At 25.2% G+C, this 13,960-nt stretch overlaps 4 protein-coding genes across 5 annotated transcripts; 2 read left to right on the top strand and 2 right to left on the bottom strand.

Annotated features, from left to right (window-relative positions):
• Nucleotides 1-347: 347 nt before the first annotated feature.
• LOC105367503 (dystrotelin) lies at nt 348-4,621 on the top strand. Its single transcript, XM_011506242.1, has 12 exons — nt 348-425; nt 557-608; nt 1,288-1,409; nt 1,499-1,706; nt 1,777-2,020; nt 2,095-2,206; nt 2,503-2,669; nt 2,745-2,860; nt 3,127-3,349; nt 3,420-3,708; nt 3,913-4,185; nt 4,440-4,621. The coding sequence occupies exons 1-12, from the start codon at nt 416-418 to the stop codon at nt 4,559-4,561; spliced, it is 1,938 nt and encodes a 645-aa protein (XP_011504544.1). The 5' UTR covers nt 348-415; the 3' UTR covers nt 4,562-4,621.
• A 289-nt stretch (nt 4,622-4,910) lies between these two features.
• Nucleotides 4,911-7,130, bottom strand: LOC105367501 (glycerophosphodiester phosphodiesterase 1). The gene is made up of 5 exons (XM_011506241.1): nt 6,701-7,130; nt 6,185-6,360; nt 5,910-6,114; nt 5,599-5,828; nt 4,911-5,161 (listed from the first exon to the last, which is right to left on the bottom strand). The coding sequence occupies exons 1-5, from the start codon at nt 7,019-7,021 to the stop codon at nt 5,032-5,034; spliced, it is 1,062 nt and encodes a 353-aa protein (XP_011504543.1). The 5' UTR covers nt 7,022-7,130; the 3' UTR covers nt 4,911-5,031.
• Nucleotides 7,131-8,355: 1,225 nt separating this feature from the next.
• Nucleotides 8,356-10,206, bottom strand: LOC105367702 (tRNA modification GTPase GTPBP3, mitochondrial; the record flags this gene model as incomplete). Its single annotated transcript, XM_011506471.1, is given in 4 exon segments — nt 8,356-8,615; nt 8,689-9,144; nt 9,146-9,638; nt 10,026-10,206. Coding segments are annotated over 4 exon segments (1,371 nt in total), but the record flags the coding sequence as incomplete, so codon positions are not given.
• A 1,826-nt stretch (nt 10,207-12,032) lies between these two features.
• Nucleotides 12,033-13,471, top strand: RpL36 (ribosomal protein L36). Of its 2 annotated transcripts, none has more exons than XM_011506239.1 (4): nt 12,033-12,114; nt 12,335-12,461; nt 12,768-12,902; nt 13,269-13,471. In XM_011506239.1, the coding sequence occupies exons 2-4, from the start codon at nt 12,336-12,338 to the stop codon at nt 13,356-13,358; spliced, it is 351 nt and encodes a 116-aa protein (XP_011504541.1). In that variant the 5' UTR covers nt 12,033-12,114; nt 12,335; the 3' UTR covers nt 13,359-13,471. The 2 variants fall into 2 exon arrangements, with proteins under 2 accessions (XP_011504541.1, XP_011504542.1); XM_011506240.1 differs by lacking the exon at nt 12,033-12,114 and adding an exon at nt 12,158-12,180.
• Nucleotides 13,472-13,960: the final 489 nt, after the last annotated feature.

Genomic DNA, 13,960 nt, shown 5'->3' with positions numbered 1-13,960 from the left:
AAAGAATCGGTTATAAAAGTAACCGATCAATGGAGATCGAATGTGATGAGAGGGTGGGACCGTGTTTACAGGTTATGTTTACAACTTCAGCGCGTCTTGCGGTAGCGTCCATTGTGATTTTAAAGAAAACGATATTCCAAAATTATTTATTGTGTTAATGTTAAAAATATCATAATGTGAATGATGCATTTGATGCACAGGTTCTCTTTAATTTTTGCATATATTATATTCTAAAATTAAGAGTATAGGATGCGCTCTTTTCTTAATTTAATATAAGAAAAGCTTATATTTTATGTTGCGTTTCCGTTCAAGAATGTTAACGACTATCTTTTTTGGTACCTGCATTATGATAATTTGTTAGCATGTTTGTATCTTGATTTTATATGAATAAATATTCATATATTGTCCATTAAGAATGGCAGAAAGTAAGCTACATTTTTTTGTATTTTTTAACAGACTAAAGTTCAATATAACGATTATTTTTTCTTTTAAATTTATTACGTCATTTACGATAGAAGTAATAGTTATAACAACTGCAATTTTAATATTATTCTAGATACTGCAAATGGTACCAATAATGACGCTAATCACAGATCCAAAATATTTGAGTAAGTATTGTTTGTTTTATTTATTTGAAACATTATTTAAAATACAGTTTTTTTTTTAAATATTTTATTATTATTTTAATAACAGTCTGGAATAATTGATTAATTATTAAAACAATGAGAAAGTATTTATAAATTTTTTTTTAATCTATCATTTAAAATGTATATTAAATTGGACAATAAATATTTCAACTATTGCATTGCATTATAGTTGTATGAAACAAAATTTATTAAATACAGAAAGTCTATTATATTGAAAAATTAAAATTAAATTATTATATAAATTGTATAAAAAGAATAAAAATAAAAAAAATAAAAAATAATTGCATTTTAAATTATTTATATAGTTAAATCATAAACATGTTAAATATATGAAAGAGATATTTTTTTATAGAATGATTATATTATTTATAGAATATATTATATAAAATGAAAGTAACAATGTTGTAATTAGTAAAATGATTGTAGCGTTAAACAATATAGTATAAAGTACGTATTACTAAAAATCAATTTCAGTTTAAAATTTTCTTATAACATATTAAATAAATTTACACAATTCAATAACAATTCTTCATAATGATTTTCTTTAATTTTATAAATGTTTTTTTTGCATGCCATTTTAATGTAATAATGTTGTAATGTCATTTTATCATTATATTATTTTAAATTTTCTTAATTTAAGTCAAATATCCAATATACCAACCATGGAAGAGATTATGAAATCAGTAAACGAGTGCAATACAATTCGATATGCTTCATACAGAACTGCATCAAAAATGCAAGTTTTTCATAAAGCTTTAAATAGTGCGTATTTTAAATTTTATGTAATTTTTTTTATCGCAAATATGCATAGGTGTATTTGTGTATATCAAGTGATTTATTTTCAATTTTAGTGCATTATGTTCAAGTGGAACTTATTGCAGCAATTTTTGAACGACATAGGCTATCGGTTACAGAAAATTCAGTCAGCTTAGACATTCATGAAATAGAGGATGTACTATCAGATATTTATTTTGCAGCTCAAAAAGAGAATAATATCAATTTTGATAATGATAACTCTATAAAATTAACTCTGAATTATTTATTTAAAACGTTTAATAAGTAAGTAAATCTTTAAAAGAAATATCTTTTATACAACAACAAAAATGATATCTTTCTATTCTAATTTTAGGAAAGAAAATGAAAATATTTCAGTACTTTCTGTTAAAGTGGCATTGGCATTAATTAGCTGTGGGCGTTTAGAAGAAAAATATGGTTATTTATTTCATCAATTAGCAGATCACAATGCATGTTTATCAAGAGCTGCGCTTAATATTCTTTTGACAAATATTTGTAAGATAACTGAAATGTTAGGGGAAAATGTTGCGTATGGGAATCATCTTATCCGTACAAGCATCGATAGTTGCTTTAGTGTGGTAAATCGAGTCTTTTTGCTTATATACTGTCTAATAAATAATTTAATAACCATAATTTTTTTTTTATACTTAAGTCTCAAGGCTGTCTCGGAGTCACTGAAGCAGAATTTGCAGCTTGGCTTATACAAGAACCACCACTTTTAATGTGGATTACAACTTTAAATCGTATAAAATCAGCCGAGCAAAGTATATATTTTTAAAACAAATTCAATAATTAGTACATAAATAATTCATTATTAATAAATTAATATTTTCCTTCAAGATGCACATTCTCTTTTTCAAAAATTAAAAAACATTTCATATAATTATACAGCTTACATAAAATATACAATTTACAAAATATTTAAAAAGACTATGACTTATGACATTATATTTTATTTATTGCACTTTTTTCTTTAAAGAAAAGCTTCTGAAATGTATCGATGTTTTTTAATTTTTTATATAAAAATTAAAAAAAAAAATATATCATTCAATATTTGCAGTTGTGCATAATATTAAATGTTCGTCATGTAAAACAACACCAATACGAGGGCCAAGATATTCTTGTTTAAAATGTACTGGTTATAATCAGTGTCAAATATGTTTCTTGTATGGCAAAAAATCAAACAAACATAAATTAAAACATCCCGTTCGAGAATATTGTATTAAGGTATTTTAAATTCGATATATACATAATGTAAGAATAATTATATGTAATCCCTTGATATAAAAATTAATTTTTTAGACAAATGGCAAAGAAATAACAAAAATTCTTATTGAATTAATTAGAAATAAACTTCGATTGTGTCCATCAAGAAGTGCAAATAGTTCATTGGATGATTCTTTATCAGGAGTTAATCTGTAAGGCTTGTTTTTATTATTATATCTATATTTCTTTGATGAAAACATATGAAATGTATTTTTATTTATAATGAATACTTTTTCTATTATTACCTATAATACAAAGCGCGAAAGCGAATTGAAAATATACGTACATACAGTACACTATGATCGCATTATAATTTATAGAGAAGATTATTTCGTTATATTAATTAGAGTTAAAAATTAACATAATAAAAATATTTTGCTATTCAAATATCTAAAGAATATTATTTATACTTTTGTAGCGAACAAGCAAAACATTTTGATACCTTGTCGGTAAGGAGTACAATCAGAAGACGAATTCTTAATGATCCACAAAAGGAATTGCAAAGTATTATTAGTCACCTCGAAGAGGAAAATAGACAACTGCAGATAGAATTAAGGGAAATTAGTGACAGTAGAGTTGATAAATTGCAAAATCATAGAGTTGCAATAGAATCGCAATTAGAACGTTTAAAAATTTTAAAAGTAATTTTCAAATAATAAACATTACATTTGTTTTGAATTAATTTTATATCATTTAAATTAAAAATTTCAGAAATATTTATTTACCCAAGGATCACATGGATCTCGAGATTTGAATATTATGCAAAGCACACCCATGGTTCATCCAAATACATCTAGAATATCAGCTTTACCAATGGCCTTTCAATTAAGTCCAATAATACATTATAATAGTCCAGACTATGAAAATTCAAAAATATTAGACAATAATGATGCAATTAACAAAAATAATTCTACAAATATGATGGGAGATAGGCTTTTTTATAGCGATAATTTTTGCATATCTGACGATACATGCATAGAACCAAGTACATGGATAGGAGGTAACAAAACTAAAGGCTTCACTCATCAATAGAAGTTAAAATAAATTTTTAAAATTAAAAACAATTGCACACAAGAAATAATTTTAATATAAGTTTATTTATAATTAAGTATATTTATAATTTATTTATTTAATATGTATATTTGTTTAATGTATATTTAAAAGAAAATCAATTATTAATCATTGATAACACTTTTCATCGCAGGTCATCAAACTGCATTTACAACACATCGCAGTGGATTTTCTCAGTGGTTAAACTCAAGAGAAAATAAAAACAAAGTTGTGGAAAAATCGGATGATAATGAAAATATTGAAATAGATGACTCTACCTATTCAGGTACTAGCAGAGATGTATTACCCTCTTTACAACCAACTGATAAGCATTCGGAGCACAGTAGCTTACAAAATATTCAAGGCGATCTCAATGATATTTTAGATAGACTGCAAAATATGGTTGCTAATGACTGTTTGCTCGAAGGTATTGTTTCCATGTTCTACCTTTTATTGCTTTTAATAATAAAATTACTTTGAAAATTAGGTGAAATTATAAAAACACGTTTATTAAAATTCTATTATATCATTACATATTAATTTTATTTAAAAATCGCTGAATTTAGTGTAGCATAAATTTAATTCGTGATATAAACAAGCTTCCATAATGAATTTAAAGGAACATATTTTATATCATTTTTTTTTATTTTCTAATTTTGAATTTTTTTTATCTTATTACAGACACGTTTAGTGTAGATAATAATTGTGAATTGAAACGTGCTGCTACGGAGATGGAAGATTTGTTAACTGGACTTATTGAAGGTATGGAATCTCGAAAGGGTAAACTCACAACGATTGTGTAAACAATTTTAAATTAACTTCGTGAAGTATTTATATGAAGTTGATTACTATAAAATATTAAGCGCCTAATTTTTATAAAAATTTATAATTTGCAGATACTGCAAAAAATTATGAATAAAGGTATATTAATTATTATTGCATGTATTGTTTCATATAATCAAATGAATATTTTTGATTATTGCGAAATCCACTTTAAATTTGTATGTAAGCAGATAAATTGTACTTTTATTTTTATTCAATTTATATTTATGCAAAAGACATAAAATTTTTTTTTTATAAAAATTTCCTAAAATTTTTATACTGCATTGAAATACCTTGTCAAATACAACATGCATATATAAAAATTAAAAATTAACTATAACAAGTCATCTTCAATATTAATAAAAAATCTTTCCTAAAGATAATCAACTTAAACACAGAACAGTTGCTTTACAATTTGTGCAAAGTTATATTTTATAACTGTTTTATTTCTTTATGAAAGTAGTGTATCAGTTAAGTATGTAACTTTAAGATTTTTTGCAAAATGTATTTTTTCAGTAGGCAAATTCACAGTCCAAGCAACTATTCGAATTCCTCGATTATTCCATTGGCGAATGCATTCTCTGAAATATACATTCATGTTTAAAATTAATTATTCAATGTTTTAACATTATTTAGAGAGATTAATTTTTTCATACTATTGTTTCTCTTACATATTTTGAATATTAATGTTAATAATTATAAATAATTATAAAATAAATCTACTATGAAAATAGTATAATAATAATTTACCACATGAGATTTACGAAAATATAAAGAAAAAGTAAGCTAGTAATGATTACATTATTAAGATTTAACTAGATTTATCTTATGATAATATGAAATTAAAATTGTTACGGAAGGACTCTGTTTTTTTAGAAAAAATTAATACAACATAGTTGACAACAAAGTTCACATACAAAAGCTTTTTAAACATTTTCATACGCTTTCAAATATACAGCAAAAATAAATAATAATTATTTTTATGTACTGAAATCAATTAAGAAAATTAATAACTTACAAACTAATAACATCTTTGTGAAGTAATAGAAAAGATAATCCAAGAATATAGTATGTTACATTTTCTAGTGCCCACTTGTGAATGATATCAACAATTACAGCTCCAATTTGTTTAAATAAATTATTGTAACGAGGTTTATATGGTCCATCTATTCCATTATAATTATTCATAGAAAATATTCGAGGTCTCCATGCTATACCTGCTACAATACCAGGATCTCTTTTCCTAATCTATGAAATAAATTTTAATTCACAATAAAATATATATTTTCAACTTTCAGATTTGGTGTAATATTTTAATAAAATTATTACCGTATAAACTGTAATTGGATTAAATGTGCTTATAACTGCTTTTTCATAAAGCTGTGGATGTTTTTTGAAAGCATTTAAAACTGTTTCAATTATTTCGTTAGTATGTACTTTTATGTCTATAAACATACGTTTATCATTTTGTAAAAATTCCTTCAGTACTTCATCGAATAGCGCTATTTTTGCACCTTCAGGGAAAAGTTTACTTCTATAAAATAATGGTAATTAATATTTTTTCATAAAAAATCTCTTTTAATTTTTATAATTAGGAGTGTTACCTAAGAGGGTGATTTGCAGAAATATCATAATCTTTCAGTTCGCTCCATGTCATATCTCTAATATAACCACTTATTCCAGTCAAGCGATCAATGGTAGAATCATGAAATACAATAGCAATATTATCCTTTGTTAAATTTAAATCGATTTCAATTCCATCACAACCTTTTTGATAGCACTTGAAATTAAATTATTTTTGATATATTTCAAATTTTTCTATTTTTTATCAAGTATTAAATAATTAATAATACATTATATACAAATATTACATTTGATCAATAATTTGATGAAATTGGCTAATATATAATACATAATATGAATTGTAAAAAATGCTCTACGATTTGAAAATATAATAAATAATTTTAATATCTTTATTTCATTTCAATTACAGATATCAATCTATACAATTATTTGTTGCTGGATAAATTTTGTCAATATTTAGCGACCCCGTTACATATAATTTTGTATATATAAGTTCAATGTGATCAAAAGTAAAAATAATAAACAATTGAACTTACATAGCGATAAGCAGATAGGCTATTTTCTGGATAATCATATCCCGCGCCTCTATGAGCTACGACTTTCATGGAATATTCTTCATCATTATCGTTATATTTTTCATTAAGCTTTATAGGATCAATACCAAGAACTTTATTTACAACATCAATGTTAGGTGGAGGTACTCTAGCACCAAACATAATAAAAAGATATAATGCGATGATACCCCAAATGAACCATGGCACCGTTAAGTAAATGCAATTTATTAGAAATACGCATGCCGTTTGCAAATAAAGCCATATCAGACTACTTGCTATTATCAATTCTATACAGTTCCACATTACCAAAGATTTTGTTACTATCTAAGTTTGCCTTGTAAATCTGATGTATTAAATAATATATATTATCTAAATACTAATTAAGATAATAATAATTTTTATTATGGTTATCGCTTAAAATTATAATTATTACAATTGTTAGTGCACAGGTACATTCACTATACAAATAATTTTTGAGTGGTTACTAATTATTGCTTAACCTGTAAGTGAATGTTTTAGACTAATACATGAAGGTGGATAACCGGTGTTTGTTTCTGAAGAGGAGATGAATAGGAGAAGTTGATAGGCTTTGGGAATTGAACATTAGATACATTAAAGCTTTATATTAATACTTATTTTAAGCAGTCTTTAAATTATTATTATTGACAACCAACTTCAAGATTTTCACCGAACTTTTGTCTGATACTTATGCCAATTAAATTGCTGCTCTAGTCACATTGGCTGTTTTACACCCCCTCTCCTGTTTTTTTGACAGCAAACAGATTTTCAATTTTTACAATAAATTATTTTCTATGAACGTGAATGTAACTTGAATTGCATATTTTCAGGAAACTTTGCTATTTAAAAATGCTATGTAAACAATCATATGGAAGAAAAATAAATAAAAATTCCGACAACTTCGCTTTACACAAATTATATAATTATCTATAGGTAATATGTTAAAAATAGTATTGCCTTAGCTTAAGTAAGTTATTTCGCATTACAAATTCCGTCATGAGACCTCATTAAACATTGATATTTATTAGTAAAATAAAAGAAATATTATTGTAAACTAATTTGTAAATTTGTTTAAAATTTATTGTTTTTTTTTTTTTTTTTTTTTTTTTTTTTTTTTTTTTTTACTTTTCTTTTAAAGGGGGCAATAATAGTTAGTCAAACATTAAATAATAAATTAAATAAACACTGATTCTTTAAAATTATTTTTGAAAACTTACAACTTAATTTTCATAGTAATGTTTTATTGGATAAAAAAATTTATTTATATAAAAATAATAACATATTTAAAAGTGTGATAATACAATTAAATAATTTTTAATAATCTAATATTAAATGATGTTTTTTATGTAAAACTCATTATTGTCATATTTTAATATCATGTACTTTTTATGTTTAGAAAATTAATTGTAATTTTTATTATGAGCTACAATAACTAATATTTGTTTTATTTACAAATTTTTTTCCACTGCAAATAAATTAAATAATGATTTTCCGTAATAAATATAATGCCGTTTCTTTGTTTTTTCTATATATTTCTATATATAAAAATGCAGTTTATCTATTTCTAAATATTTGAAATATAAAATCAACTTTTGAAATATTTTAGTTAACATTTTCTGTTATAACAAAAATAAAGTATTATTTACCAATACAAAAATGTTTAAATATTGTATCTAATACTTCTTCTGTGCTAATATTACCAGTAATTCTTCCAAGTTCTCGAGCTGCTTTACGAATTTCTTGGCAAGATAGGGCAATATCATAATTTTTATTCGATGTTATTTCAAAATAATTTAGAAGATATTTGTGGCAATTTGTAATATGATTTCTATGCCTTTCTTGACTTATTGTTGGATTCTCCGCCGAAGGATTTCCGCATCTAATAACAATAAATATAACATTTACTTTCTCCATTCATTTACTTTTAAATTTATATTTTATTTATAACTTACATTTGTAGAAAATATTTATTCACAGATTCAAATAAATCTTGAAAGCCTTCTTCATTAATACAGGAAATACCAATAAAATTATTATCTCTTAATGTTCGTTTATCATTAATACTTAATAAATCTATTTTGTTAATAATTATCATACAATTGCTAATTAAATGGCCATTCTTTAAAAGTAAATCTTCCAATTTAAGATTTTTAATATAATTATAAAGATATTCATTCGGCATCTTTTTACTTTCTTTGTATTCTAATGCACTGATTACTAATATAATAAAGTCTGCTTTACTAGCTTGATCTCGAGCCCTCTTTATACCTTCCATTTCAATAATATCTTTTGAAAAGTTATTCAGACCAGCAGTATCGGCTAATAGTACTGGATAACCAGAAATATTTGCTGTTAATTCAATAACGTCTCTTGTTGTGCCTGGAACTGCAGTTACTATCGCGGCATTTCAGTAGACTGCTTTTTCCGACATTGGGTTCTCCAAGTATAACAGTTCTTATACCATTCCGCAAAATCTCTCCTTTTCTCCCATCTGATAAGTGTTTTTCAATATTTTCAGTGAAATTTTTTAAATCAATATTACATTGTTCTAAAACGTTACTTTCAATATTATCCTCTTCGCCAAAGTCTATATAAGCCTCTATGTGTGCTAGATATTGCAAAAGATTTGTTCTCCAACTACTGTATAAAATACTAAGATTGCCATGAGCTTGAAGTAAAGCTTGTTTTCTTTGTAGTTCGGTCTCAGCATGAATTAAATCAGCTAAACCTTCAATTTCTGTTAAATCTAATTTATTGTTAAGGAAAGCTCGTCTCGTAAATTCTCCAGGCATTGCTGGACGAAAGTTTAGTTTTGATAGCGCAGTCATTACAGCGGTAATTACTGCACTGCCACCGTGCACTTGAAATTCGACACTATCTTCACCGGTAAACGAATTTGGAGCTGCACAAAACAGACGGACAATTTTTAAATATTTCTGACTTTGTTCATTGTGATAATTAAAAAAATTATGTATATTTAAATTATCACACAAATATTATTTTATATGTACCAGAACAGAAATTAATGAGTATTGATATTTCATTCTTCTCATGCTTTTATACTTTAAATTAAATATTCAAAGTTTGAAATTTGAATTATTATAATATGAAAAAAAAAAAAAAAAAAAAAAAAAAACAGAAAAATTTGAATAATAAACTTGTTTGCTTAATTTATGAAGCCTTCGGTGATAATACAAGGAAGTTTTTAAATCTCCATAAGCTTTTTTCTTTCTTAAAAAACTAAAAAAATACTTATTACTTAAAATTGAAATAATATTAGTTGCGTTACCTGGGAACCACAGACATATTCCTTTATCTATAATTTCTCCGGTATAAGGATTACAAATGTTCCTTAGATAAGCTCTTCTAGATTCAAGTTTACTTATTTTTGTCATTTTTTCTATAGCTATTTTAGCATGAATACCTGTTATCCTTACAACAGCAACACCACATTTTCCTTGTCCTTCAATTTATTTTGTATTAAAATAACTTTTACAAGTATAATAAGAAAAATAAGAAATATATTAACCAGATGAAAGGGCATATATGGTTGAATTTCTATTTGATGAATCAATTAAAACTTTCCTACGTACGCAATTATTCATTTGTAGTACATTGTTATATCTATTGTACATTTTCATAAAAAACATTTCTATAGATAATCCAACAATATTAGATAATAACACTATTTCATAAAATAAAAATGTATTTAGATTTTCTACACTTTTTTTGTATTATAATATTTGTTCAAAAAATACTTAAGAACTTAATAGTATATAATGAGAAATAAATTCGATATAAATAAAATATGTGCATTTATACGTAATTTCACAATTTTATAACAATTTATTATTTCGTTAAAATAAAAAATTCCAAATTAAAATAATAAATAATTTGAAAATAGAAGATTATTTATTTAATATTTAATATCATCAAAATATTTGTGATACACAACGAGCTTTCGAATTTGATCGCAGGTGCATGAAATGTATAGACATCATTGTTTGGCAAATTCAAAAACAATAAAAAACTTATGCATACTTTCATGAAATAATTCCTTATTTATCAATTAAATTATAAAATAAATTGATAATGTTAGTAATCATAACAATGATAATAGTTAATAATGGTAATTTAATGCAAATCAATACAAAAATAAAGTGTTTAGTACAATTTATAGCACACAGATTGCGCGTTATTAGTCTATTTAACGATTCTCAAATTCACTAAAAAGAAACTAGAAAATTGTTGAGGTAAACCGAATGAAAAAGGCGCCTTCACTAATGATGTAAGTTAAAAGAAAAGAAAAAAAAAAGAAAAAAAAAATTGTTAATTAAAAAAAGAAAACAACAACTATCTTACATGAATAAGATCATGGTTGAAAATATAATCTCAACTGAAAATGTTGGACGATTCCAGCAGCTCTTTTTGCGTTGGAATCTTTTATAAACTTATGCGTTTATAAACATGGAGAGCTTAGCATTTGTTCATCGATAAAGCTCATTATTAATGAAATTCCTTCTTAATTGTTAATTTCTAATGAATAAAAATGACTGCGTTACGTGGATAAGTAGATATCTAATATGAGTTTGTGTAAGTCTTGCTAGATTTTGACTGATTAAAAAATTTTTTACTTTAAAGTTCATTCTTTGAATTCAACCAATTCAATAGTCGCCTTATTTTTGTACGAAATATCAAATTACATTAATTAGGATATAATTTATGTGTAGTTTTCAAACCTCGTTTAACTATATTTTAAAAATTATTTTAAAACGAGAGTTCTTAACCGGCCTTTACCTTATTTCATTGCATACCATGAGTCGAGCGCGCGAACTTTTAATCACAATGGCAATTAATACATCGAGTAAGATGGCAACAAATTGGATTGAGCTTTGATATAAAAATATAAGTTTCCATAAATGACTATATCAACATATATATATATATATATATATATATGACATTACTAGTTAATTAATAAGTAAGCGCTAATTTATTGCAAATTGCTTAATTATAGACTGACATGTAAGTTATGTTACCACGTCAAGCACCCATGACTATTGATACCCAAATTTCTATCATATTCCTATTTTTTTTTTTTTTTTTTTTAAACGAGAACTCTAATCTACATGATAACATACAAATTTTGATTAATCAATGTGCCATTTATGCCCGCGATTATTATCATAAATAGAACTAGTAGCTTTAGCCCGTTGATTTTGATTGCCGACAAGGAGTCGGAAGTTCGGCAGCACCAGCCAACGAAGATCTCTAGTGCGCATGTGGCAATGACGGGACGATATCGAAATCCCGTGAGTTAGGCTTCTTTATTGTCAGTCGCCATAGTCAATATTCTTTTGCGCGTGCTGTTGTCGAAGGTACGTCGATGTCCATAAATCGAATGTAATCAAAGTAATCTGTAATTCATCTGTAATTTTGTAAATGTATTTTGATATTTTAATTGTCAACCATTACTTGTTTATGTGTAATTTTCCTCCTCCGTCACCTCATTCTTTGTTCTGTTGTCCCAATATTTTTGCACAAGATAGCATCGTTTGTCCCATAACCTTATATTAGTTTTTGTGTTTTTACTACTAGAATGGCACTGAAATATGAATTGGCCGTCGGCCTCAACAAGGGTCACAAGACAACGAAAATCCGGGTAGCAAAGAACAAAGTTAAGAAAGACAAAACTGTTGCCATCAGGCCCGCTCGGCTTAAAGGAGTGAGTGTTTTTCAATAATAATAATTTGTAGGTTAGGTTGGTATTATCAAATTTCATTACGATAAACATATATTAGAAATAGTTTGGGTGCCTCGCTAATTCATGATGTTATTTATTCAACTTAATTATTGTTTCTTATTATATTGCCATTAAATTAATTATAGTGGGCAGTGATATGTAATAAAAATATTTTAATAATTTCAGTTTATAGTTAATTATTTCTATCGAGTGAATCGTAGCATTTAATCAATTATTTCGGACAAGAATATTTTCCGATAATTATTATTAACGAGCATTATGTTTCAGCGTCAAACAAAACACAGTAAATTTGTAAGAGACCTCATTCGTGAAGTTACGGGACATGCACCGTATGAGAAGAGAGCTATGGAATTGTTAAAAGTATCCAAGGATAAGCGTGCTTTAAAATTCTTAAAAAGGAGGGTACGTTGGTCACATATTCTTTTATAAATATGTATATAATGTTGCAAGTATTAAAGCATCAATGGCTCTGTTTTAAAATTATTAAAACTACCGCAGGTTTGAACAGTATTATCTATAAATAATATTTAATTACAATTGTCGTAATATTTGATTTTATAAATGATCGATTTGTTTTTTATGGGTATGTAGTATTAATAACATTTTTCATGGGTATGAAATAAAACAAAATTTTTATTGGAGAGAAGAGAACAATGAAAACGATGTTGTTTTTATAGTTTATAAATTTTTTAAACAGAATTCATTGCAATGTTTTGCTATTTACCAAATTTATTTTTAAGTCTTTTAACTTGAAGTATAATTTTATAGCTTGGAACTCACATTCGTGCTAAAAGGAAGCGTGAAGAACTAGGAAATATCTTGGTACAGATGAGGAAAGCTGCTGCACAGCATCATTAAATGACGTTTTATAATTATAAGGATTTTACTTATTGAAATAATAAAAAACAGTAAAATGTTTATGTTAGTTTCATTTATGAAGTTACAAAATAAACGTGGTAATAATGCTTTAATTTGAGTTACAAATGTGGGAAACATTAATATTTCTTATGTATTTGAATTATTTATCTTTGGTTTTGTATCTATCAAATATTTTATTGAAAAAAAAATCACAATCAATTATATCGTGTAACGTTCTTTACTATATGTTGCGTAATTTAAAAAATAATCTAGATAATTAAATTTATTTTTTGACTTTGTAACCCTCTATGAGATTTTATTTTCTTTAATGTAACGTTTTAAAAAAGTTCAGTAGTATATCTTGAATATTACTATTAGCATCATTAAAAGAATTAAATTTAAAACTAGATTTATACTTATACTTTTAAAATTTAAAATTATTTTAAATGGTTCTATTCTCTATTTTATCCTATTTTAAATAATTTTAATTTACTAAAAATGAAAGTGGACGTAGGTATAAATGCTAACTAGTCCTTAATCGAAGTAAGAAGAAAAAAAATTAATCTATTGTTTTGCATTACTTGTTGCTTTTTTAATTTTGA

The sequence above is a fragment of the Ceratosolen solmsi genome, unplaced genomic scaffold (genome assembly GCF_000503995.2).
Source record: "Ceratosolen solmsi marchali unplaced genomic scaffold, CerSol_1.0 scaffold7, whole genome shotgun sequence".
In the NCBI taxonomy this organism is placed as follows: Eukaryota; Metazoa; Arthropoda; class Insecta; order Hymenoptera; family Agaonidae; genus Ceratosolen; species Ceratosolen solmsi.
Note: the sequence above shows the minus strand (reverse complement) of the source record. Positions and strands in the feature narration are given on the sequence as shown.

Coding starts and splice junctions, on each gene's coding strand:
- LOC105367501 (XM_011506241.1), bottom strand. CDS start 7,021: ATGTGGAACTGTATAGAATTGATAATAGCAAGTAGTCTGATATGGCTT. Junction 6,361..6,700: donor GCCTATCTGCTTATCGCTAT/GTAAGTTCAATT, acceptor TTTAATTTCAAG/TGCTATCAAAAAGGTTGTGA. Junction 5,162..5,598: donor CACAAAGATGTTATTAGTTT/GTAAGTTATTAA, acceptor TGTATATTTCAG/AGAATGCATTCGCCAATGGA.
- LOC105367503 (XM_011506242.1), top strand. Junction 2,021..2,094: donor TCGATAGTTGCTTTAGTGTG/GTAAATCGAGTC, acceptor TTTATACTTAAG/TCTCAAGGCTGTCTCGGAGT. Junction 4,186..4,439: donor TAATGACTGTTTGCTCGAAG/GTATTGTTTCCA, acceptor ATCTTATTACAG/ACACGTTTAGTGTAGATAAT.
- RpL36 (XM_011506239.1), top strand. CDS start 12,336: ATGGCACTGAAATATGAATTGGCCGTCGGCCTCAACAAGGGTCACAAG. Junction 12,462..12,767: donor GGCCCGCTCGGCTTAAAGGA/GTGAGTGTTTTT, acceptor ATTATGTTTCAG/CGTCAAACAAAACACAGTAA. Junction 12,903..13,268: donor TAAAATTCTTAAAAAGGAGG/GTACGTTGGTCA, acceptor ATAATTTTATAG/CTTGGAACTCACATTCGTGC.